At 38.3% G+C, this 27,838-nt stretch overlaps 2 protein-coding genes across 2 annotated transcripts; one reads left to right on the top strand and one right to left on the bottom strand.

Moving 5' to 3' along the window:
* Window positions 1-987: 987 nt before the first annotated feature.
* Mocs2B (Molybdenum cofactor synthesis 2B) lies at window positions 988-17,105 on the top strand. The gene is made up of 11 exons (XM_080271786.1): window positions 988-1,111; window positions 1,958-2,087; window positions 2,783-2,904; window positions 3,472-3,722; window positions 10,313-10,536; window positions 11,800-11,965; window positions 13,162-13,254; window positions 13,466-13,597; window positions 14,579-14,727; window positions 14,991-15,047; window positions 15,763-17,105. Exons 2-11 carry the CDS (start codon window positions 1,968-1,970, stop codon window positions 15,841-15,843), a joined length of 1,395 nt encoding a protein of 464 aa, XP_080127912.1. The 5' UTR covers window positions 988-1,111; window positions 1,958-1,967; the 3' UTR covers window positions 15,844-17,105.
* A 4,637-nt stretch (window positions 17,106-21,742) lies between these two features.
* Window positions 21,743-26,716, bottom strand: Vti1b (Vesicle transport through interaction with t-SNAREs 1b). Its single transcript, XM_080271678.1, has 5 exons — window positions 26,574-26,716; window positions 25,554-25,656; window positions 23,696-23,877; window positions 22,733-22,847; window positions 21,743-22,339 (listed from the first exon to the last, which is right to left on the bottom strand). Exons 2-5 carry the CDS (start codon window positions 25,629-25,631, stop codon window positions 22,037-22,039), a joined length of 678 nt encoding a protein of 225 aa, XP_080127804.1. The 5' UTR covers window positions 25,632-25,656; window positions 26,574-26,716; the 3' UTR covers window positions 21,743-22,036.
* Between the last annotated feature and the right edge of the window lie 1,122 nt (window positions 26,717-27,838).

Genomic DNA, 27,838 nt, shown 5'->3' with positions numbered 1-27,838 from the left:
TACAGTATGTGTACTGTGGTTTTCTATATGTTGGCATTGTTCATCTGTGTATTATTCTGTATTCCTTAATGTAATCTTGTGTGCAGTGTAACCCATGGTCAGTAAACTGTCTGTCTGTGTTTATTTAGCTGTCATTTATCAGTACAGTCTAAGCAAAACATCATTCCCCACTAACCCACTGAGTGATACTGTTGCTGCAGGTGTGATGACGGAGCGGGAGGTGTCAGTCACAGTGCTTTTCTTTGCTGGAGCGCGTGACTTGGCTGGAGTGGATAGGTCATTGGTGACGCTCCCAGCCACAACTACAACAGGTATGTACCCAGTTGTTTTTGTCTGATGGAACTGGACCACTCTGATAACTCATACTAAAGTATTGGTGCACAGAATTCTATGAGCTTTAGTTATTAGGTAGGAATGAGTACTAGTCAAATTTACCCATCAATCTGAGAGTACTCTTGGCCATCAGCAAAGCAGAAGAGGAGGTACAGATCATTGTCAGATGAGAATAAATGCATTGTAATCTGTTTGATCATATCAGACAGAGATTTATGCCTGCTTATTGCCAGTTACGTATTATATGATGCAGAATAAGCTAATACTGTATCCATGCATCATTTCCTTAACATTTCTTCATAGCTAGCAATACTGATATACAGTATTTGCTACTGGATACCTGTCTCTTATAACAGTTCAGCACAGGATATGAAAAGGTAGCATTTTTCTTTTAGGTGAGAGTCATTGGAGGTGGCATATAAGGGTTTGCATCATGAAAGTGGTTGGAGTTTTTTGCCTGCATAATGCTACTCAGGGATGAGTGGCTGGTCACTTGCCCTTAGTTTCAGGGCTAAGTACAGGATACAGTAGCTGAACCCCAAGCCCGTGTGCCCCTGATAGAATGAAAAAGAAGTGGATGATGGATAGATGAATGAAAAGTAAACCAACTTTACCTTCACAGAGCAGCTGCTGGCCAGGGTGGTGCGGGCATTTGGTGAGCTGGCCAACATCAGGGAAAGTGTCATCATCTCACTTAACCAGGAGTACTGTGAGCCCGGCCAGCAGTTGGAGCTGTCAACAGGGGACGAGGTGGCCATCATCCCACCCATCAGCGGAGGTCAGTTTCTCAGGTTGAATTCCGTTTTGCCCCTTCACTACAACACTACACTTTAAACATTTAATTTTTTCAGCTCAAGACACCCTACTTAAACAACTCTTGTAACTTCATGTTGCATCACCCTCCTCGACAAAGAGACAAGAACAAACAACTGACCAACACCACATAGTGTAACTCACATTTCTCATCCTCCATCCAGTATTGCACATTGTACATCTCAAACACTTACAGAAACACATAGCCACCGCACTTCCTCTAGCCAGACAGCATCTTTTATGAATTACCATCAGACATCCATCCCTCAGAAACTACCCTACCCAGGGAGACACGAGAGTCAAAATACAATGTGGCCATCATCCTTCACCAACACAAAATACAGCTCCTTCTAATTCTGCTTATACCTACAGTACCATACAACACATGGATTTAGTTAATTTATTATTGTGTTTGTGAATTTAGTTTAATATGGTCACAGCATATTTGGATTAAGTACTGGTAGTTTGAAAACTTTCCTTGGATTTAGTAAGCTCAGTTGAATGAAGAATTGTTGGATAAATTGGGATTTTGAAGCATTTGTTTAATAAATCAGTGCTGTAAGATGCTTCATTATTTAGCCAGATAGCGTGAATAAACAGCAGGGTCGTGTTACTGATTGGGAGATTATCAGCTGGTTAGAATGAACAAGAGAGTTAAGTTGCTAATGTAATTTGTGTGATCAGGTTAGCCTAAGTAGGGTTAGTTTAGGTCAGGCATCAAGGCATCAGTATAGTACTGTGGTTTGTGTAAGTAGGTTAGACTTGTATAGGTTAGGACTGAAGGTGTTACTGATGGCATTTGTTTGAGCAGGTTAGGTGAAATGGACCACATAAAGTTGACTGCAGAGGTGCTATCAGTGGAGGAAGCGAGGTCCCTGGCCATACACCCATCATGTGGCGCCATCAGCCTCTTCCTTGGCACCACACGTGATAATTTCATGGTAGCTTCATCTGACAAACACTCTTCAGCCTCTCCTTATGCCACAGTGTTGCATCTCTCCATATCTTGTCTGTATCTACTATTCAGATCACTGCTCTTCTGAACTCTGCTTGCATTCTTCCCATGCTGTGACAGGCATGCATCACCCATCTCGCAACACACTCTCACCGCTTTTCTGTCAAACTGTCTAATGCAAAAGTTAACCAGTACTCTCGGTCCTTCATGTACGCAGTTGGTCAACTATGAAATTTTCTTCTTTTGTCTGTCTTTTCCAGGCATCTCAAAATGAATGTATCTTGAATATGGCTTTCTTTCTTGTGTAATTTTATTTAGTGAGAATGAGTTTTGAAGGGTTTAAGCATTGGCTTCTTTCTTTTCTGCATGGAAATAAAGCCAGGTGGAGTGGGATGGGGGTGTGTGCTATCTGTGTGAAGTCTGAACAAGAGGGTGGGGCATACCCTGCACTCAGGTCAGGAACATACAGTTTGAAAATTTTAGTTTTTTCTTTGAGTAAGTTGAATACCTTGCCTGTCACATGCATGGCAGTATTGTAACTTACCTAATCTGTTTTCAAAACTTTGCCTGCCGCTTGTTTAGAATTTGTATCCAGTTAGCTGTACTGATATAATACCTGCAGTATAAAAGATAATTACTAGAGTATTATTACATCCTTCTAATTCCTTGTGTTATCTCCAGGGAAGGGATGTTATACAACTTGAATATGAAGCCTATGTTGAGATGGCAGAGAAAGAAATGCGTACTTTATGTAACCGGGTTAGAGAAAAATGGCCTGTGAAACATATCGTTTTACACCACAGGTAAGATATCTTTGGGATGTATATAAGTGGAATTTGTATGTATTTCATATACTGGATGAAAATTGTTTTACACCAGCTGTGTGTAGGTTATTGGCTGATAATACTATACTTAAGTTGATGAGACAGAAGGAAACAGTCGTTAATGCTGGTCTTATTGGTCATATAATATTAACTGGATTAGTAATAGTCTGAAGTGTATAAATCTGTGATAAGCAGTGTTTGTAAGACAGGTGTCCAAATGATCAAATAGAGAATGAGTTAAACTGGAGAGTGAAAGGTTAACAAACAAGTTAATAGAAGTTGATTTTTTACAAATACAGCACACTCTTGTTTTATAATGAGATGCATTTTTTAAATTTGATTATATAATGATTCTCCTTACAAAATTAGCATTGTAGCGATAGTATAAAAAAAATAAAAATTGTATACAGTAATGTGAATTTGGGCATTGTAGCAGTCTTGTAAGCAAAAAAAAACACAGTTGTAATACATAAAGGATGTGCTAAAATGTTACAGTCTTATAAGCCAATGATCGTATAGCAGATGTTGTTGGTGATTCTTCCACAGATTGGGTGTGGTGCCAATTACCGAGACCAGCGTAATTGTGGCAGTCAGCTCAGACCACCGCCGGGAGTCCCTTGATGCCGTGTCCTTTTTGATAGACAACCTGAAGGCTCGAGTCCCCATCTGGAAGAAAGAGGTGTATGGGGATGGCAGTGGTGACTGGAAGAGGAACAAGGAATGTGTGTGGGTCAAGGAGGAGGGAGGAGGAACAGAGAATGACGTGGGAGAGATTAACAGCATCAATAACAACAAAAGCACGTAAAGTTATTGCTGTATTTTTAACCCCTACAGCCAGAGGATGTATGCTTTATTTAATTCCAGCAAAAGTAAATGTGCGTCAAGAAGGGAGGAGGAGGAGGAGGAACAGAGAATGACTTGGAAGAGAGTGACAGGATCAGTGACAACAAAAGCATGTAAAGATATTGCTATTTTCTAACCCCATCAGCCAGAGGACATACATTTTTCTTTTCTTCTTGCTAGAATGTGTGTTAGTCAAGAGGTGAGGAGGAGGAGGAGGAATGGAGAATGACTTAGAAGAGAATGACATCCATACAGCAACAACAATAGCACATAAAGTTATTGCTGTATTTAGTAATCCTTTCCATCAGAAGATGTATGTTATTGTGTTTCTGCATAGGACTGGATGATGAATGAATGAATGAAATGTTTTCCCATGGTGATTTTATGCAGCTATGTGTGTGTGTGTGTGTGTGTGTGTGTGTGTGTGTGTTAGTATGATAAGAGACATAGAAAATGACACTAATAACAGCGCCTGGTGGTCTAGTGAGTTAAGGTGCTCCAACAAGAAGGGGGCTGTTAGGGTTTATATCTGAGGGATGATTAATCACATAATGCCAGTCAGAGTGAGTGAGGCTGCTTACCCTCCACTCACTTGTCAGAAATGAATAGTCTAGCCCTGAGACCCTGAGCTCAGGACAGAAAAGGAATGGAGGATGGATGGATTAGCAGATAAAATAAGGAATACATTACTGGATTGGAGAGGATAAACCCATCATCCTGAGGGCATTATTATTTTGTTCTTGATGCCTCCAATTGATTTTAGTTACCTTAAGTGAGACTTTTAGAACTGGAGAGTTAAGTATAACCATTGTCAGCCATTTTACTATGTGGGTGGTGTTGAAGAGGGATGCCTTTACATGCTGACGCCAATGTAACAACAGCTCTACTACCTGGTTTTACAAACATCCCTTAGCCCACTCCCAGTCCCCTGCAAGGAGAATGGTGGACTGTAGAAGGGCAGCTTCAGCTTGCAGTCCACAAGGTTTGGTTCTTAGGTGAGCCCTGGGCCATAACAGCAACTAAGAGGGGTGTCTCTCTTTAACTAAATAAAATCATCTATTTTTATCAGCATAATAAAAAGATGTCCTTGATCTGAAGATGTTAAACATAACCCCTTGAATACAGTAGTATACTTTTTGTTATATTCAAGCTACTAAAAAAACGATTTGATAAAGATTAGGGAAGACCTCTTGTAACAATTAGTTACATGTTTCGCTGCAGTGACATGCAGTATTTTTGTAGTTTTTTTTTTTTCTTTTCCCATAGACAAGTAAATTCAGCTTAGGAGAGGCTTTTGAAGATGGAGAGGTTAGAGACAGGCATAATTTACTCCTTGGATTCTAAAAATCCACTCTAAGTTGAGTAAAAGTTCTCATAGAGGCAGCAAGAATGAATAAAAAATAATGTCACTGGAATCAAGGGGTTAATGAAGGCCATCCTTAACCCATCAAATGTGGAAAACCTCTCTGGAAATTGTTAGAAGGGAGCAGGAATAATTATTAAAAAAAAAAAAAAATCCTCAGGCTGAAGGAGTTAAAAAAATGTTTCCATAGTCATTATGCAGTATCTATTTGTTGAACCAACTGCTCATTTGTTTGCTTCTCGTTTATATATTTGGTGGTGTTTAACCTCTATTTTTAGTTGTAGAATAGTGATACAGTACCATACATATAATGTTTCTGCATGCAATGCTACTGTGTTTGTTCTATATTCAGTGTAGTTTTGTGTTGTAATTGTTTATCAACATCTCAGTTTTTCTGTTTCATGTTCTTTTTAATTTAGTAACTTAGTCCCACTTCAGTGTAAGCACATCAGAATTCAGATTCACAAACTTAGGATCACTTCCTTGTCATAACAAAGTTTCAGTTGCATAGGAAGTTTGTTTGTGAATCTGGCCTCACAAGTATTACACTGTACCTCGAATAAGTGCATTAGTCTCAGCAGCAGCTAATGTAGAGTAGTAAAGCATATGAGTATATATACCACTTGTGAGATCACAGCCCAGGTCCCACAGTCGTATTAAATGCTCTCTTTATTTCACAGTGTGGTGACTTGTTCAAACGGAAGAATTATACTCACATTTGGAACTTTTTTTTTTTTTTTTTTTGCCAAACTTGAGCCTAAAGATTATAGAGGAACATACTGGATTTGTGCCTGGTATTCAGTCATTTCCATAGTACATAAGGAGATGAGATTATTATTTTCTGAAGGTTATAGAGGAACATACTACATTAGGGTTTGGTATTCCAATGTTTCCCTGTTAAGCCGGGAAACAAGGTCATATTTTTTATAGCACGAGTATGTTTTGTCTTGTTATTATATTATACAGATATGTCATGTTTGTGTAACCCCAGTGGCATTAATTAATCTTTTTTCTTCTAAATCTTTAATGGGTGCACCACAGCAGTATCTTTCAATTTCCTCATCTTTCTTATTTAGTCCATTAGGAAGTTGTGTAACCATTATCTAGTATTTAATGTCATTGGTCATAGAAAGTTTTCATATCAAGAAAAATTAAATAATGAATTGTAGTGACCACCTTGAAAACACCTAACATGAGCAAAATAATTACACTGGATTCTCAAGATGAATGTAAAAAGTATTAGAATCACTTGTTTTATAGTTGGTGGAGTATTATATATGGCAATATGATTATTATTATGATAAATTTATGAAATTTTGCTGAGATCCAGTGATTTTGTGTTATTATTACAGTATATAGATCTGTTGTATTTTGATGAATGAATAATGAGTAAGTGTTATTGTTTGAAGTATTTAATTATTTTATAAATTTTTTAGTTAACTACACTACAGATTTTTTTTACTAGTCCTGAGGTATTGAATTGTGGAGAAAATTCTCATTTTCTCTTCCAAGTGCCCAGACTTGCACATCTGACCACAGTATGCAGTAACTTCCTTGTTGTGGTGTTTATCATCATTCCGTCTTATATTGCCCCATCATGACCATAGAGGCCCAGGACTAAGCAACTCATTTCAGATATTTAAGGAAAGATTGACTAGTCATTCTTCCGTGAGTGGCATTGTGTGAGCAGGTAGCATCCCTTCAGATTTACACCTTCATGGGCTACATCAAGTTGGATCGCTAGACTACCAGGCATTTATTACTGGTCATATGGTAACCACCTACCCATGTAGTAAATGATTACTTGGTGTGCAGGAAACATTTATTGTAGCTTGTAACTCACTGTAGTCATCTAAATGTAGCAGTACTTCGGGTGAGTAGATGGTGGTCATTTCCACCTAGGCTACTAGAAGTAGTGAAGTGAAATACAATAGAAGGTTGAAACTGAAAAATGTATAAGGGTTGATGGATGTTGGTCTATCTTTCCTGATGGTGTGTTGATAGTTATCCTGTGCTTGTGCTTTTCTCTTACTAGACATGGATCCCTCCCATTCCATGTATTTTTGTTAAATAGGGTTGTGATGATAGTGGTCATGATGGTAATGATGATAATGATGATGGTTATTGTTAGGTATATAAAAAAAAGAATGAAGAACTGCATATAAATTAGGGTAGGGGTGTGTGAGGTTGAGCCTGTGTGAACCTTGGAGATAAGATATGGCATCAAACAGTAGTTAGATATTAGTATAATCTCTGTCCCCAGATTAAGTGGGTGTTTTTGTTGCTCAGTGCTTTGTAATCTGATATAGAGTACTTCTGTCCCTCAACCTTATCAAAGGTAGATAAAAAGTATGGCTGAAGTTAGAGTATATTGAGTCAGATTTGACAGCCCCAAATTGCAGTCTCTACATCTTAAAGTATTGACACTAGAATACATTATGATGTTAGTCACAAGGAAGTGCCATGCACAGGGGCATTGCTGGAAAATGGGTTGGCCATGGGGTGGCCCAAGGACAACTGTTCAGGGGCTGTATGCAGGTATTCCCCTGAAAATATCGGGTGGCCAAGCATATTTCAGGAATGCCCAGGTCCATCTTGGCCACCCCTCTGGGTACACCACTGGCCATGGGAATGTAGCAAAGCCGTAGCAAAAACATACTGTATTCTTCTTCTGAGATGTGGGAAACAAGCTGCATAAAGTAAAAGAGTTCCACAAAGTTAAGATGAATGAATTATAGAGAAGATATTCAACAATGGATCATTTGCAGAACAAGGGTAATAATGCTGTGGGGAGTAATAGGATGAATTATTAGGACCTGTAATGCTTTAAAGAAATGAAATTGATTTATAAAATATCGCCCCTTCATTGTTTGAGGTCTCCTAAACTGAATAAAACTGTCTGACAAGAGTAAAAATAAAATAAAAAAGTAATTAATGTATTGTGGTGATAGGATTAACCTCTTCAGTCTGATGATGTATTATTCCACTTTATTTTGGCTAGTTAAAGATGAATTTATTCATCTCAGAGGCTTCTGAAGCTGCAGGGTTTAGATATAGCTTTCATTAACCACTCACGAACAGAGGGGAGCTTGAGAGGGATGCCTTCATGTGGTGGCACAGATATGACCAGATGGTGGTGATTGGTTAAAAAATCATCTCTGTCCCCTCCCTATCGCTTTAATGGAGGAAGGTGGACTGCAGAAAGAAGGCAACTTAGTCCTGCAGTCCACTGGTTTCACATTCAGATGAGTTTGGGGTTGCAACTGACACTGTTTACTACTAAGAGATTCATTCCTACTCAGACTCATTGTCTGGTGGTAGCCAGAATTAATTAGAAAAAGCTGTACATCACCAGTATGAAAGGGTTGAGACATTCACTGAATAAAGTTGCCAGGTAGCAGCAAAAATAAATTACAGAAATACATTTTACATAACAGGGAAGAAAGGTTGCTGGTTCACTGAAAGCACAGCAATGATAAGATGTGGGGAAGTGAGCAGGGAAGTAAGAAAGTTGCAGCCTGATTGTACTGTGATATCCACTCCATTGCTGTCACTGCATTTCAACATCCAGCATTAACATACATGTATTATTCTGGTCACATACAAGCACCTTTGTGGTGTGGTTGGTAGAAATCTCTCTCTCTTTCTCTCTCTCTCAAGGACAGACACAAGGTCAGAATGATGCTGATTGTGATGGTGATTATAATTTATTGTTATTATTATTATTATTATTATATCATTATTACATAAAAAGAAGGGTAGGGTCTGAGGAGAGCATGCAGCAGTATACCGTGATTTGAATTCAAATGTTGTCTGGAGCTTTTTTTTTTTTTTTTTTTTTTTTTATAAAATGCTTCCAGGTACTTACACACACACTGAAGTCCTTGGTTTAAGCCAGGAATATCTACTAAAATATCACAACATTTTCCACACAACTTGTACTGTACTTTGGGGAAGACAATACTCTTTTCACTCTAACTTGGTCCAGATTTACGTTATGTCCTTTGACAGCCTCATTGATGTACTTCAGTGGCACAAGAAGAGAATACTGCGACTACTGTACATTTTTTCCATAGCACTTGTACATGACTAGCATTATTTTGTAGCAGTAATCTCTTGGTATTCAGGAAGGGGAGATGGCAGTTTTAGGCCAAGTCAGAGTAAAAAGCAGTATAACATTTTAGTTTTGCAGGTAGCAATGGAACTTTGTCAATTTTTCTGTACCTTGCTGTGGATATAATGCAGATAAGAACATCCAAAAGGCTGTATATATAACAAAGACTTGCTGTAAACAGAATAATAGGAGGCTGCACTAAAGGAATTACATCAGTTCTTACACCTGAAATAAAAATACTGTACAGTACATAGTACATATGCCTCACAGTACATGTTCACTTATACTTGTCTCTTGTCTTTTCATCATAATTATCATCATCTTTTTTCCCTTGCCTTTTCATCATAATTGCCATCATCATCATCATCATCATCATCTTTTTTTCCCATATAGGGATGGAGTGAGGTGGGATCCAAGAACAAATAAAAAGTACAAAAATGAGAGAACCATCAACAGCATTCCCAATGAAATTAGGCCCTGGAATCTTAGTTTCACTTCATAAGCCTAACCATCTGGCAGAGTTTGGTGATTTATCATGGAGAAAAGGAACGTCATAAAAGACAATTGATTACTCGCTCCACCCAAATTACTGTACTGTATCTTGGTATGCCATACATGCTTTAGCTAAAATCTTATGACACACATGGCCATGAACTTTTCTGAAACATTGCATTGTGAGAAGTCTTCCTTAAACTAAATACTATAATGTCATCTTGGAATGTTGCTAGAGTAAAACAAAAGGAATCCTACAGAAGAAGTTGATCAAGATAGTTTCCTACTTCTTGACTATGAGAGGTCCTGACCATAGACTGGGGTGAAATAAAATGTGGATAGACAGGTAGATAGACATAACCAGTCTTGTATATTCTGCCTTTGAACTATGGAAAATAAGCTGCAGACAAAAATCTTTACTAAGTTATAGTTGATTATCTATAGTGAAATGGAAAATTAGAAGAAAAAATGTACAGTAATATTTGTTTTGAAAGTTCAGTTTCATTGGTTAATGTTATTGATAGAAATAAATGAACAGCCAAAACTACTGAATAATGTTTGCTTTGAAATTTCAGGATCAGAGGAGGAGGGTAATGAAAATGAAAATGATCTGCCAGTGAAGAAGATCAAACAAGAGCCTGAAACAGAAGATATATTTTCTGAGGAGGATGCACCAAGTGTTTGTCAGAACTCTGTCCTGCAGATGTCAGAAGAAGAGGAGAAACCTTTTGAGAGAAAAAAACATGATCCACTAGGAGTAGATCCAAAGTACATTCAGATAATTGCATCAAAGCAAGAGGTACCAATTTTAAGTTCTGAAGTTCGTCAAATTTTACCCTTCAAGCCTCAGTAGGCAGCTTATCTCGTTTACTCAGGCTAATGATGACGAGGAGGAGCCTATACCTGAGGGTGGAACTAAATAGTTACGGGCATGACATCCACTTTGGAGCCAAACCTCCTTATACTTCCCTGCACTTTGCCAAGGATAAAGAGTCTACTCTGACCCTGGCGAGACACTGTCAACCATAATGGAGTGCCAGTTCCCAGTACAGTGTATGTATTGTACTGTACCCAAGGAAGGCCACAGATACAGTTGCTTACCCATGGTCAACAGGTCTATTCAGCTAGACAGACCAGAACTAAACAGCAACAACAGCAGCAACTCTGGCTAATGATGTTGGAGAGAGACACCTTCATGTGGTAGCACCAATATAGCCGGGTGCCCAGTTGTACAAATGTCTGTCATCTCCCTGACTATCCCCAAGAAGGATGGTAGGGGACTGCCTAAGAATGACAGCTCTAGCCAGCAGTCCACTGGGTTCACAGTGCTGATGAACTTGGAGCTGCTTTACTACTACTGTCACTAACACCAGATGATTTTATTCACCAATCAGATATCTCCCAACCACTCGGATACCTCCCATAACCCTTAAATCTCCGTGGGGCAACTCATCTCAGTCACTCTGGTCAACACCAAACAATCTTACCCACTAATGGGAAACACCAGGGAAATGAGGGTTTAGTATAAATTTTGTTAGTATTCAGTACAGCATTTATATTTTTAAGTTGAAGTTTCCCCCATAAACAGTTCTTACTCAGCAGTTTTTGTAATGAACATATAAGCTGACAGAGCATGCTGGAGATTGATGGAATAAGTATGTATAATAGGATTTTTTAAAATGTGAATTTAACTTAATCATGAGGAGATTGACTTACCTGGTAGGCCCATACGAAATTCATCTATAAAGTGAATTATCTACTGTACATAAGATTGCTCTCTCTCTCTCTCTCTACACACACACACTGTTTACATTATACAAAATTCCTGAATATAAACTTTCTCTAGCTGACAGTTGGTATGAAGCATTTAAATGTTGATGTTTTGTCTGTGAGTGGGGCCAGAGTTCTGGGCTTGAATGATGAGTAAATAAGAGTGAAACCCAATGAACTCAGATGACCTTTGGTCAAAATCTCTCTCTCTCTCTTTTATTTTTTTTTTACTTCAGCCCATCCTTAGATGGGGAAAACAGTTTTGGATGATAATGATGTACTCTGTCTTTAGCTTAACAGACGAATAGAAGCGTTTCAGCGACGTAAGAGGGAGGAGCTGGATGTTTTAAATGTTCAAGAGTTTTGTACATTCTCCGGCACTGGGTCGTCCCTCAGCTCTTGTGCCCGCACCTCTGCTGTTGTCCTCAGATCCAAAGGCTCTAGCAGCCACTTAAAGTGTGAGTTACACCTATACCAATGCTCTCTCTCTCTCTTTCTCTCTCTATACAGTAAACCCTCGATATAACGAACCCTTTTATAGCGAACTTTGGATATAGCGACCCACCATTTCCGGAGTGAACTTCTGCCGAATGTAGCAACTTTTGTTCAGTGTATGCGGCAGATGTTCGCAACCCACTATTCTTATTCTTGTATTCTTATTTTAGGCATTGTATTTATATGTACAACTTCATACAGGATGGTATTTACTATACATGTACTGCATAACTACATAAACCATTGAATTCTCCATGTGAAACTTCATAGAGTAAGTTGTGGTTGCGCACGTAGGACTGAACGACTCCATGGATATAGCGACCTTGGGTTAGTAATCCCTCGCTTTATAATGACCATCAGATATAGCAAACTTTTGGATATAGTGACCCACCCCTCCCTCAATTACTTCGTTGTATTGAGGGTTTACTGTATATATATATATATATATATATATATTAGATAGATTTGTATGTGTGTGTGTGTGTGTGTGTGTATAAATACTATGTAACTGTCAATCTATCTGTAGTCAAATGCTTTACTCCCAGAGAGGGTTGCCACATATACATTGCTACCATGTCATCCTGTCCTCTGCCATCAGACTGCATTTCCTCTAACTCAACATCACCTTCATGCATGTACCTCTCTACCTCATCCCCAGTCTCCCACTCCACCACACTCATATACACACTCCTAGTCCATCTCTCAGCCTACCTATACGGGAGGCAGGATGGCTCAGTGGTAGAGTGTCAGACTCGAGACCTGGGGGTCGTACAGTACTGGAGGGGTAGCGCTCTCCTGTCACCCAGCAGGGCTATATGATCTAGTAAGGTATGGCCTGGGAGGGTTAGCACCCTTCTGTTACCTAGCAGGGCTATATGATCTAGTAAGGTCTAGCTTGGGGGAACATTCCTATTTTTTCTCCACCCATACTGTACTGTGCATTGGTTAATTTATATGGATAGTGATTTGGAAGTACCAGTATTCTGTACAGTATTATGGTTAAAGTACCATCTAATATTATATGGATTAAAATTATCTCCACTGATCTCTTTTGTTTGATAACCACTTCTTCGTTTTGTTTTGGTTACCATCAGACGGTTTTATTCAACTTCTGGGAGACCACTGAAAGTCAAAGAGTTTATGTACATTTTTGTTGCAGTGACTCGTGTTGTGAATGAATGGGGTCCTCAGACGATGGCAACAGACCCAACCTCATTATCTGCTTCTGCCACCAAGTTGGTCTGTAAACAAGGTAAGAATAATGGTTATTGATTTTGGCAGAATTCTATGTGCAAACAGTGAGTGAGTATCTAGCTCATTTCTCCACACTTGTTAATTTTTCTCCTTTCATTGTGTTTTTTCTTTCCATACTTTGTGAGTTCTACCTCACTCCATCCACAGGGGGAAGAGAGAGGTTAAGATGAGAGGATGAGGATAAGGATGATATTGGTTTAAATTTCCAGAAGGAGGAACGAGAAGCAGTAGGAGCAGCAGAGAAGGATCACTTGAGTCCAGGTGTTCCAGCAAAGAACCAGCTCCTAAGGTTAAATGGAAGAGAGAGCCAGATACTCAAGATTTTGGTGAATTACCACAAGGTAGGGACTGAGTCATTTCTTTTGACTTAAAAACATCTGAGTCTTTAAGTACTGTGTTGACAATTAGAAACAACTTTTCATTTGAAGAATGAAAAATACCTGCCACTTTTTTTTTTTTTTTTTTTTTTAAGGATGTGTACAGAGAAACAAGTACCTTTCAGGTTCCATCTGAAGAAAATTTAAAGCTGGCAAAATACAATGAAAACTCTATCTCTACCTGTGCATGTTTCATATAGTTAAAGTTTTCCTCAGTGTATTCATCAGACCATGAGAAGATACTTCCATCTCAGTCTGTACAAACTTGAATTTGTCTGCCTTGTTCACATGATGGTGGCTGATCTCACAGCATGAGTTCTGCTCAATTCCCTAATCCTGATGACTGGTTGTAGCACTTCATTCTAGGTTGTCCAAGATCTGACTCATGGTGTGCTATCCTCCACAGTCATGTTTTTTTTATCATTTCACCAAATTTTCATTATCCATTCTCCCAGTATATCCATACTGCCTAAAAAATCTGTTCATATGCATTATATCAGTTCATTCCATTCCATGCAAGCTCGCATTTGTTCATTTGCAATTTTGCCATGTGCAGGTATCATTCAGGGAAGCTCTACACATCCACCAAACATGCTCTTTTTACTCTGAAACTTACAAACGTTAGTCCTCTTTACTGCCCAAGTTTCATATATTGAGCCACAGTTGACTTATTATAGTCATTTTGTTTTCACCTGACTGACCTGGGCTAATCCTACAGGTTGAGTAAGTTATGACTTCACGAAATTCAACTAACCTTTGTTGCGGGGTAATAATGAGTCTCTTTACTTACGAGCCAAATTTACCTTACAGTCTGGCTACACTTGGACATCATCTGAGGATAAAGGGGTTAGGGGTCTTTGGCTAGAACAGACATGCTATATGATGCACCACCAATGAGTAGGTAAGGCTGCAGCATCTAAGACATTTTTTGCTCGTATACTGCAGGTGTGGAGGAACGTGTGAGCAATCTAGAGCGACACCTGAAGTTGGTGCCTGGTGGTGCTGTGCCTAAGGATGTGTATGTCAGGATTAAGGCTCTGGAGGATCGAGTTCTTTTCCTAGAAGGAATCTCACCAGAATACTTTAGTGGCAGAGTAAGTATATACAGTAGAGATGCCCCTCACTAACAAGAGGTTATGGTGCAAAAAATTTTTAGCAGTGAGTCTTCTTGGTAGCTGGTCAAATGGACTGTCCAGTCTGACTATACTGTACTTGTCCTTTAACTGACCACAGAGGGGTCAAGGATCATTGTCAGGTCAGAACACCCATTCTGTAGGCAACTTTGCATTACTGAAGAAATCATATCAAGCCTGTTTCCCATGTAACTGCACCTAATGCTGTACTGTTTTGCTTCCAGGGTATTACACCATCCAAGGTATCAAAAATTGCAGAAATAAAGGCAGACGAAGATGATGTAAGTACTCATTCACTTTTTTTTTTTTTTTTTTTTTTTCCATAAGATTATAAAATTCTTTGGTAAATTTGTACAATATTATTATCTTGAAGCAGGTGAAAACACTAGCTACGGTATATAGTAATGCTGTTATTCCTATGAACACTGCCTTCCCTCTGTCATCATCATCTAAGCTCTTCTTTCTGGTTACACTAGATTTGGTCTTGTAGTTGGTCACTGTTACCAGTATTCATCTAAAGCCTATCACCAGCTCTTTCTGTTATTTGTGACTGGTATACTGAACCGTTTATCTAGTCCCATCCTGTCATATGCTAGTGATTTTATCCTGCACTTTTCCACTCACTTCTTACTACATCCACCACAGTAGTTGCTACATATTTGCATGATGAGATAATAACACACATATAGTTGGTTTGTTTTTGTCACAGAACTTGGGCAATCCCACATCCTGAATACTTTGTTGTGGTTGCACGAAATTCGATAAGCGTTGTTTATGAGGTAGAAATGAGTTTGCTTGGTCAGTAATCAAATCAAACCTCCTGTACCTATATTGTACTTGGCTGTCAGCTGAGCAGAAAGGGATTGTAGTAGTAGTAGTAGTAGTAATATTAGTGGTAGGTTGTAGTAATAGTGGTAGTAGCAGTAGTTATAGTGGCAGTGGTCATCATCATCATTGTTGCACCATATAAACAGAATTATAATTTTCCTTTTTCAGATATCTGTTGATGAACTGGATGTGAAAATCCACCAGCTCAAGATGAAACTGAAACAAAAACAAATGAAGCAAGTGTTTTGATGACCATGTATTCTGGTTACCATACTGGAACAATGAATTATAACAGTAGCCAGCTGGTCCATGCAGGGGATGGGGGTAGGGGTCTTATCTCAGGACCAGACAGAACTCAGAGAACACATACCTCTGCCAGTGCCTGTACTAGACAATTCAGATCACCACCATAATTTAATCAACTCTTCCTTGGCCCATGACCTGCATATCCACAAATTTCATTGAAATTCATCCATACCTTTTTAAGATATCTTGTAGACAGACAAACAGGGGTGAATGCATAACCTCCCTCAACTTCATTGGTAGAGATAAACATCCACATTATAGTGAGTCTGTTTTTAACCTGGCAGAACTGGGTCAGTCACTACCAAAACTAGAATACTAAGTTGTGGTTGCACAAAATTCAATGAGCCATAGTTATAATATAAGGTTGGAATGAGTCTCCTTAATCATTAGTCAACCTGCCGAACTGCATTGATTACACTCGGCCATCATCAAAGCTGGAAGGGGTTAAGAATCTTTGTCAAGTAAGAACAAACATGCAGTAATTGGAACACTTTGGGATTTCCCATGTTGATGAAGAAGTATCACTCATCCTCCAAAAATAAAAGAAAGCTTAAGAAGTAGTCTTCATAAATACCACTACAACTGTACAATTCTAATCTGGTATGAGTACATCATCTGAACACAGTATGGGAGTGAGCATCTTGTGAAAGATATGACGCTGTGTTGCTGATACTATATATTGGAATATAGTTTTTTATATTTAATCTTGGCAAGCAGTGTTAAGGTCAGAAATACGTGGTTGCATAAAGAAACTTGGTTCAATACTATCTACAGTTCACCTTGTTGCTGTAACTCCTCAGGTCATTTTACCTTTCAGTTGACTTATACTCTGCAGTTTGATGCATGAAACTCAGTGGTGAATTTGCAAACTAACTTATGGTCAGTTCCATCATAACTTAGCTTTGTTTTTGTAGGAACAAAAAAGACAAAGGAAGCTTCTATTATTGCTTTCCTTGTTCATCCTGGAAAAAAAAAAAATTGATTATATTTGTGAATCTGCACTCATGTTATGCTGTTGGGGACAAAAGTTTACCTAATATTCTACTGCATCTATGCTTATGTAAGGCATGTTCATTGCTTTCTTGTAGGATACATTATATCAGAATCATCTGTGAGGAGAGAAACATGCCAAGTCTCTCTTAGCTTATATATACAGTATACAGTACTTATATGTATATTACACAACAGAGGAAAGTGATAAGTAGAAGAGGTTAAATATTACATGAACTTTGTCCCCAACTCCATGTACAGTACTGAATGTACAATTTTCTGTGCACTGTAAGTTTTCACTCTGTCCTAAGGTGGGAAAGGAAGTCCGGACGATGATGATGTAAGTTTTCAAATCCCTTTCCTAATTTTCGTGATGGCACAGCCAGGGATGTAGCCAGTAGGGTGGCACTCACCCCCAAAATGTGCCTGGACACCTCAGTTGCCATCCCTGGATCCCCTAAAGAGTTCTCGTAGGGTCATACTCTAATTAGGCTTGGCCACCCCATTTTTTAAATTCTAGCTATACCTGCACACAGCTACGTACTGAACATCCAGTTGTGCTGAATTACCCAGTATTTTTGCATGTGGTAACAGTGCTGTCTTTAGATACTAAATCTGGTTTTATTTCAGCTTTGAATTTATAATTTTTTTTTTTATTTTTTTTTTTAAGCCATCAACTGTCAAATGCATAAACTATTGCCACATACAGAAATGTTGCTTATTGGGATAACAATCCGGTTAGGATCATAATTGTTATATGTTTGCAATAAACACTTCTTCTTGGTTTTTAACTGCTCCATTAACTTGGACTTATTTGAGAGTTTTATAGCACTGTATTTTCATTTTTTTTTTTTTTTTTTCATTACCCCTCGTGTTTAGTTATCACCAGCAGGTAATGTACTTGTTGCACATCATATTATACTGATACTGAACAAACAACTTACTGTATACAGGTAATCTACTGTGCTGTGAATTGTAGTTTACCTAATGACTGTGAAAAATGGCCAGACATCAGTAAAGAGAAACTGATAATGAAGCAAAAGCTTTAACATTAATTATCCTACATTGTACTCAATGTTTTTGTATTCCACTTTATAAGAAACATTGTACATATATCTGGCAATTTTTTTAATGAAACCATGGACTTAAAAAGGACTACCAAAAATGGCAACTTACTTTGAGTACTCACTGTAATGCTTGTTGCTGTATCCAGCATGAAATGCAATGTATGGAAAAATGATAACACGCAATTTTACATAAAGTACTGTACTCTCAACCACGGTCCTCTACTCTGTGCCGGTGTTGGAGAGGGATGCCTCTTGCGTTGGCACGGATAAAACCCAGTGGTTCCACTACCCTGTTATCCAGACATCCCTCAACTCTCTTCCTATCCCCCCAAAAGGAGGTTGGTCAACCACAGGAAAAGGGCAGCTTCAGCCTGCAGCCCACTGGGTTTGCATCCAGATATGTCTCAGGCCATACCAACAACTCCATGCAGCTCCATCAATCTCTCCCTATCTCCCTATGGCTAGGCACCTTAATCCTAGATGGTATGGCCATGAACAAAGTACCTCCACATTGCCCTGTCCTCCACCAACAATTTCCTGATGTAAGTGAAGTGAAAAAGGAAGTGAAAGGAAACAATATATTGTAAAAACTGCAATAACACTGTTATATCAAGGATTCTTCAGTGAAACAAATATCATACAAGTTTGATTATATCCTCATACCTCACCATAATGAAGGTTTGACAGGCACTGTTTATGACAGTATACTTTCACTACCATCAAACTATACCTATACAGTAATAATATAAAAAATATAGTACAATGTTCAAATATTTTCCAGTATCTGTTCATTTCCTTTGCAATTCTCACCTACAAAAATTCTATTTAAAAAAAAAAAAAAAAAAAACAGAAAAGTAGCCAAACTTGGCAGCAAAACATGGAAGGGTTCCAAAACGTGTTGGTAACAATTCTTTTAAGAAATAATAAAGCTATGTTTAAATGAAAGACACACAAACATCAGTGAATTATGCCTGCACTCTGCAACACAATCAACCTTCCAGCAATACTGTATATAAAGAAAAAGTCAGGTCACTCACTTACCAAAGATCTATTTCCCTCATTTTCAGGCATCATTATCATCTTGACTTTTCTTCCCATCTAAGGATAAGGTAAGGTATGATCCAGAGACAAGAAAGAGTACAAAGGTGGGAGAACTATCAATGGCATGCCCCGTGAAATGGGCTGCACAATCATTCATATGTCGCTTAAACAGGACCTAACCAGCTACAAACATTTTAGAGGGCATTCTTTTTCTATATAGTAACCTTCTTGCAGTCGCCACATCAACACCTCTTCTAAACAAATATATGGCAAACAATAACTCTCTGATCACCATGAAGCTGAGTCAAAGATGTTTAAATAACTGTATAAAATCTGATAACCCTGAAAGCTCATCTTCATTAACACTACAGTATTTACTAGTATTGTAACCTATCTCAAACTGCTTAGATTTTCAACATGGCATCATCATCATCATCAAATCCTATGTTGCCTCATGAGAAGTGTAAGAGCCCAGGGCTAGGCAAGTTAGTCCTGGCATTTAAGATGAGGGTGAGCAGCCTCACTCAACCCTGAGGGACATTACATGAGCAATACACCTTAACCACCTCGGATATAACCTGCACAAGCTTGATCCGATTAAAGTGATTTACTTACCTACTATAATTTCATGCACCACAATCTGGTTATATGCTTACCACCCAGCGTTGTAAATAGTTTTCTAGTGTACAGGAAACCATTTGGCTTGTCACTCAGTGTAGAGTCACCCATACACTGAAGGAAGAGGAAAGAATGAAGAAAAGAAAGACAGAAAAGGGAATGTAAAGTCACCCACAGGCAGAAGAAACAAGAAAAATGAAGGAAATAATGACATTTAAAGTTGGTCCTATCATTATTAATGGTTTGCTAATACTTCCCTGCCAGCTGTGGTAATGAAGGTGTTACCTTTGTGAAAAATCTGTTCCATCCATCCAAATATCTGTTAATGGAATAAATAATAGTATGGAGTACTGTACACAATTATCTGGGCAGCTCTTGCAGAATTCCAACTCCACTCTATAGGCATACGCATGAACACGTATCTTGTGCACTTAAAAAAAAAAAAAAAAAAAAAAAAATCCTCCATTAAAGGTATAAGACCCCAGGGCTAAGCAATTGTAGTCCAGTATATTTCAAGGAGGTTGACCAGCCTACTCCCCCTGATAGCACAACATAACTGAAAAATCTCCAGTCACTTCTTGAGGATCGACCCTATGCAAGGCCATCATTCCAAATGGGGCATTCTAACAGCTAGATTACCAGACACGATCAAAAGTAAAACTCAACACATATGACTACAAATGGCAGTGTTTGATTACCCAAAATTCAATCAGAAACAGTTTAGTATGCATAATAAAAGTCTGGATATTCTCCTCATTTTATATATCCCTCTAAAAGAGGACGGTGAACTGCAGAGGAATAGCTACTTCATTCTGCAGTCTACTGGGCTCATGTTTCACATGAACCCAGGGCTACAACTACTACTACTACTACCGCTACTACTATCCTGTCTATCACCTTCCCCACCGCAATACAGAAACTAAAGGAAAGTTCAAGATGACAATTTGAGAGGACACAGCTATTGACCAAACATGACCAGACAAAAACTCTGGCTAAATCACAAGATTTATTTTTCCTGGGCTGCCTACTATTAAAAAAAAAAAAAAAGAGGAGGAGGAGGATAAAAAAAACATGCTGCTGTTCCTGTATTTAAAAAAAAAAGAAGTGTACCGGTAATTAAGTTTCGATGAACTTAAAGGAAAATGACAGTGGTACCTTTAACAAAATGCAAGTTAAGTTCAGCTCAGTGCTTAAAAGAAAAAAAGTTATATCTCTTATGGAGTTCCCCTCTGGTCTACTACTGTACTGTACCTGTAAATGGAATGGAATGTCTTACTTAGCTACTGTATGGATCATTATCATTATGCAAAGTTATGTTTCGCACCTAATTTTTTAAAAGCACTGTACCTGTCTTTTCAGTTAAACCTCACAGTTATATCAGCGAGTTCAGTTTAAAATAAGAGACAATAAGCCCCCTCTATACTGTTCCTAAATGGATCAGTAGGCCATGATATAATGTATATGCTAGAACAGAGGGAGCAGTTATACAGCTATATACAGTATATAAAAAAAAAGGGGGGGGGGGCTAACCTTAAACTCCTATTGTTATCTTTTCAAAATATACCTGACTCTGATTTCTGTTATGCACTTTAGGTTACAACTCTTTATCACATGTAAATATCTACAAATATTACAGAACAACTCAGCTGGTAACAATCTGTACTGTACGATTTTAAGCAAAAGATCATGGACACTCCCCTAACACTACATCCTGCCTCCATATTTCTCATCCTTCTCTGAATGTCAGAAAATATACTTGCTCCTCCTTCCTTCCCCCATCCTTGCTCTGTGCTTCATACTATCTGTCTACAGCCAGACACCTTGATCCCATAAGGAATGGTCACAGAAAAGAGAAACCTCATGTTGACCTGTCTCTTGCTATTTCGCTGCCCTCCCCCTAACTTTTACTGCCATCACATAAATAATTTCCATATAACACTTTCCATCATCATGGCAGGCAGGGAAGTGTTGGTGAACTTCCATGAGTGTACACTTAATTAAAAAGATAACTGGCTTATCCACAAAATCATAAAGGTTTGTATACTGGAGAGAGACCTGGAATACAATATTTGCAAGCCAAGATAATGAGGCTAATAATGAGATTTAAAGTACTGATTTTTGTCAATTTAAAATACAAGGTACAGTATAGCATGTCATAATTATAATAGCTTGGTTATGCATTTGAAAATATCACCACTTTCCCATACATCTGGAGCTGCCAGTTGGGGGAAAAGGCAAATCACACCTACACTCTACAGGTATCAATGTGGAAATGTTTCTGCAATTTAGTGAGGAAATATAAGCAAAGGAGAACATACAAGAGGCAACATACCATATAAAATGGACTTACTGTACATACTGGTATATAAAATGAGACACAACATTATTTTTATACAAGTAGCTACATTACATAAAGTATATCACTTCATGAAGAACTTCCAGTAAACAACACCTCCAAGGACTGCAAGCTCAAGTATAATAATAATGATGAGGAGAATCTTATTATACAAAACGTTACGAGACATGGAGCGGATAATCCTCCGGCTTCTGCTGATTTCACCATCTGTGTCCACCAACCTATCTCTCGTCCTGGTCAGCGTCTCCCTCTGACTGCCCAATTCATTCAGCACCTCCGTACCCACCTGCTCTGACTCTACTGCTATGGTTGTAGAACGTGCAATGCTGCCAGATGTTCTTTCAAGAACTGCTGTACCCTGTTGTACCTTAAAAGATGAACAAAATCATCAAGACGGGCAATGGTTCCTAATGGTTTATGATATTTCCAGCTGTGAACTTGACAATAACATCATTGCCCTGACATCTGTTTCCCAACTAAGGATGGAGTGAGGTGAGATCCAAAAATGCGGAGAGATACTGTGGAAACATAATGACTAAGTTCTTGTGACAGATACATAAATGGTAGCTTACTAAATATCTAAGTGAGTAAAATAAGAGCAATGATGGATCAAGTAAAAAATTAATTCTACACTGGTACTGTTTGGGTATTTAAAACCAAATACAGCAATGCAAAATGCTTCAAAACAATACTACAGTATAAAGACAAAAAGTTTTACTGCATGTACCCACACTTCTGCCTGAGTGTAGTTCTTGCATACCTTTTGCCGAATAACAGCATCAAAACTGTCCTCATCAGCTGTATTGGAGAATAAGACTGCTCTATTGGTCATATGTGAGTGTGAAGATTTTTCCTGTTCATACCGCTGTTGGTGTCTGAAAAAATTGATACAGTTTGTGTTCAATTAATGCTGCATCATTTAAAGATGTTTCATTAATAGGTTGCTGATGAATTAGCACCATTTCTTCATTTAAAATTAATTGTGATTCATAATGAAATTTTTAACATAAAAAATGCATGTTTTTTGCTCTTTTAATCCCTCAATCATGAGTACAGTAGATGCTCGATTTAACAAACACCAATGTAACAGAAGCCCGAGATAACATTATTTTTTTGCAGTACTTTTGCCCTGTTTAACAGAAAATTTCCATTAAATCGAGCATAATTCTGTTAAGGAAATTCTGTACACAATAATGCATTTCTGGGGGTACTGATTATGGGTTCAGACTGCTGCCTGTAGCACTGAGTTAGCATAGTTTGCTAGGTCTGGGTTGGCGTCAAAGATTTAGCAGATAATAGCTTGAAATACAGGAAAATTTTCCTTTATATTTAGCCTTGGTTACGGTACACAATGTAGCGGAAAATTTGAGATAACGGAATGGGGGTTGGCTGAATTAGTTCGTTAAATTGAGCATCCACTGAAGTTCATTTGTTTTCATCTGACAAAGATTCTTAATCCTTTTCAGCTCAGTTGATAGCCATGTGTATTCAGACTGAAGAGCTGATTAGACTAGTAACCAAGAAGACTCATTTCATTCTCATAACTACAGCTCATCAAATTTCATGCAGCCACAGCTTAGAATTCAAGCTGATTGGTACAATTTCATCAGATGAAAACATATCATCACTAGATCACTAGGTATGTATGAGGAACTGAAAACTTTGAAAAGTACCTAAGTAGTATGGTTTGTTCTTACATTAAACCAATGCAGTCATCCAATACCTAATTAATTCATCACGGTACCGAAGAACTTTATTATTCATTGTGTTCCGGTATTCAAGTGGAGCTTTCCGTATTTCAAGGTCCATCTCTGTGAGTGAGTCACTGGCATCCTTCAACAGCTTCTCCACCTCTATAAGCAGACCCTTTCGCTCCTCTTGACTTTTGCACCGTCTCACATCACACTGCAAGACGTGAAACAATACAAAACAAACAACTAATGTACAGTATACTGTTTTTACTTTAACTTGCCCTAAAATTGCCATCACTCCATTATGAATGCTGAGTTGTGGCAAAAGATTAACACTAGAATACAATGTTAGTCACAAAGATGAGTTGTGGATAGGATGTATGTGCCCTAAAATTGTTTTTCTCTATAACTGAGCTACGTGAAATAAGCCAGAAAAAGTATAATAAAAAATCTGGGTCAAATTAATGTGAAAGGCCTATGCCTATTCTTTGTCTTTTAACGTACATTACTGTGCAAAGATATCAATAACACTCATGCTATAGCTATTTTCAAACAAAGATGTATATTTCTTTTCTTAACATCTTGATTACAAAGATCTTACTTAGGCCAAATAAAATACAGTACCATATATAAGACATCACCACCATCTGCCCACTCTGCTATGAAGGGTCTCTTCTCAACTAAATAAATTCATATCACTATGGCAAAATAAATAAATTAAATAAATAAATAAATAAATAAATAAATAAAGACTATCAGAAAACAAATGAAATGTAACAAGGAACTAGTAGGGCACCATAACCTGCATGACAGGTTATAACTGTCTAACATTTTTCATCCTCATCAACCCGATATCCTAAAATTTAAATGGATTATACAACCATGAAACAGGAAACAACACATACTTTAACAGGAGAAACTATCAATACAGATTCTGGTGATGTAATATTCTAAATACCGTAAGTGATATACCCTAATTCAGTAATTCTATCTATCTATCTATTGCCAGACGCCTCAATCCCGTTTGGGGTGGCCACAAACAAATCGCCTCCAAGTCGCCCAGTCCCCCGCCATTTCACTACCCTGCTCCCAACTCACACCCCCCTCTCTCATATACCTCTCCACCCCATCCTTCCATCTCATCCTCGGTCTCCCCCTCCCTCTTCCACCCTCCACCTCACTCACATACACTCTCTTCGTCAGTCTTTCACCCTCCATCCTCTCCACATGGCCAAACCACCTCAGTGTGTTCCTCACAACGCTTCCTATCACATCCACATCAACACCACAACGCTCCTTTATATCCTCATTCGTCAGCCTGTCTCTCCACGTGACTCCACAAGCTCCTCTTAAATAACTCATTTCCACTGCTCTCACTCTTGACTTGTGTCCTTCCAACAACGTCCAAGCTTCACTTCTGTACGTTAGAGTTGGTATCACAATACTGTCATGTAGTAACTTTTTTACTTCCATGCTCACTTCCCTGTTTCTTATCACTGCTTTCAAGGAACCAGCAACTTTTCTTCCCTGCTGTACCCTTTCAAGCACTTCACCCTCCAAACCTCCATCCTTACTCATCACACTACCCAAATACTTAAACGTACTCACATTTTCCAATTCCTCACCATCCAACCTCGCTATACATTCACTGACTTCACCTCTCTCAAAGACCATCACTTTACTCTTCCCTACATTCACCTTTAGGTTCCGTTTCTTACACACTCTCTCAAACTCATCCACCAAGCCTTGCAGCTCCCCTTCATCTTCACTCAACAACACAGTATCATCTGCAAACAACAGTACAGGGAGTTTCCAAACACTATCCTCTCTCACCAGGGCCACTCCAACATACAATTCAGTAATTAATCTTTCATTAGTGACATGCCTCACCTCTAGTTTGTCCGTAATCTGGTCAAGTATGCCCTCCACCTCCTCATCCAGTAGTTCAAACTTGTGGGATGACGCCATCTTTTTAGCCTGCTTCAGCACTGATCTGTGAGTGGCATCACTATCATCAACATGATCCTATTTCCCACCTAAATGTGGGTGAGGTAGGATCCAAAAACAAGGAAAGAGAAAATATGGATCTAGGAAATTATGGTAAGCTTCATGGAGACGCATGACCACTTCTGAAATATTTTTAAGATAATAAAAATACCAATCTCTTAACTGATTCCATGACTTTGTAAACATGGCTGAAAGCGAATTTTCAAGAATAATGGGGATCCATATTAAACAGAATACAATTACCTAGGGGTTAGACTTATCGTAGTTAGGTTAGGATAAGTATGGTTAGGTTAGGTATGGATAAATTAGGTTGAGTTATGAGAAAATAGGTTACATTTGGTTAAATCAACACTGATACAGGTAATTTTAAGCAAAAAATGGCTTTCTATGATGGCATGTGTCATACAAACTGCTTATTTCTTGGGTACATTGTCTAACAGTCCATTTTCCTTCTTCCTTATTCGAAGGAAGAATTAATGGGGTTTAAAACTGGTTACTTATACTGCTAAAAACGTCATGGAGAATACCCCCATCTTATTCAGACTAAAAATGTAAAAGAAAAAAAAATTGTGAATTATGGTGCTGAATCTTTATATTTACCACAATTATACTTGGTGAACACATTTAATATGAACACAAGAGGTTAAACTAGTCTGTAATTGTTTAAAAAAAAAAAAAAAAAAAAAAAAATCAGTTGCATAAAATGCAAGTAAACTGAATGTTGGATCTGAGCATAATTTATCAAACTGAGCCGAAACTATTCAAGATTCTCATTAAGTTACTGTGTACCTTTAAAACAATTAATATTTTAATCAATCACTACCGAGCAGCAGAGTAACACCTTGCCACGACCCAACATAAAACTTTTTACTAAATACTTGAACTTTTTTCTTTATATCATACCTATCAGAGTGAAAAATGTAAAAGTGGGCGACGATATCCTCCTACTTCCAGAGAAAGTACAGATCCTTTAGTGGCGTATCAGACATTTCTCTGCATTCTATAATATTACTCTCTCCCTCCTCACTCCCTCAGCCACCAGTCAGCTGTCACGAGAATGTTTACGTTCGCTTCGCCCCGCCCACTAACATTCAAAAAAGAAAAATACTGCACACAATCTTCAAAATAAGCCAAAATTATACATATTTAGGATATGGGAATGTTCACCAATAAAAAAAAAAAATCCAATATCCAATAAATGATCAATAAAAAAAATAAGCAGCATTTTTAAAAGTATTATCTAGTCACCCAAATAATACTCGAAGTTAATAGTCTTCCTAATAACTGCTGATGAAATATGAAAACACCTTGAACTCTACAACTGTCATGAGATTTGCTCCAGCCTAAGAACAGCGCACGCACACACACACACACCACCATCATATCATCTATCCATCCACCCATCCCACTCAGCCTCACTCACACACACACACACACACCACCATCATATCATCTATCCATCCACCCATCCCACTCAGCCTCACTAACACACACACACACACACACACACACACACACACACACACACACACACACACGCCATACCAGTCAACTATATGCCCCAAATGAGGTCTATTAAAGTAATGAGATGCAATTAGGCCCTTTAATAACCTACCATTGTCACACGGCATTCCACTGTTTCAGCTTTGGATTCTTTTTTGTGTCTACAATAGTTCTGAATTTAGAGAATGTGGGATAACATTAATGACAAAAACGATGATTGTGATGATGATGATGATGATGATGATGATAATGATGATATGATAATAATAATAATAACTACAACTGTAACTGTCCTGCAGACAGTCACTAGTCTCCATCTACTGTTTCTTACAATGACCCTGACGCCACTGGGAAGATTTGGATTTTTTTCAGTCAGCAATGGCCCATACCAGGATACATAACCTGGGTCTTTCAGATTCCTTGCGCAGGTCGCATTGAAATCTCCAGTAGACACGACCACCTTAATCTCATTCACAATATAATACTGATATGACCCTTTCTGAGGTGCCTTTCTACTGCGCGTAAGGGATTTGGATTTTTTTTTTCTATTAGCAATGGCCCATGGCAAGACACATAACCTGGGCCCTTCAGATTCCTTGTGTAGTCTCCGGACCTCCTGGAGACGCGAGTAATAATAATAATACCAGCGAAAACAATACTCTCCA

The sequence above is a fragment of the Coenobita brevimanus genome, chromosome 47 (genome assembly GCF_032717465.1).
Source record: "Coenobita brevimanus isolate Jiangsu-jjx chromosome 47, ASM3271746v2, whole genome shotgun sequence".
Taxonomy (NCBI): domain Eukaryota; kingdom Metazoa; phylum Arthropoda; class Malacostraca; order Decapoda; family Coenobitidae; genus Coenobita; species Coenobita brevimanus.
The sequence above is the reverse complement of the archived record's forward strand: the minus strand, read 5'-3'. Positions and strand labels throughout refer to the sequence as shown.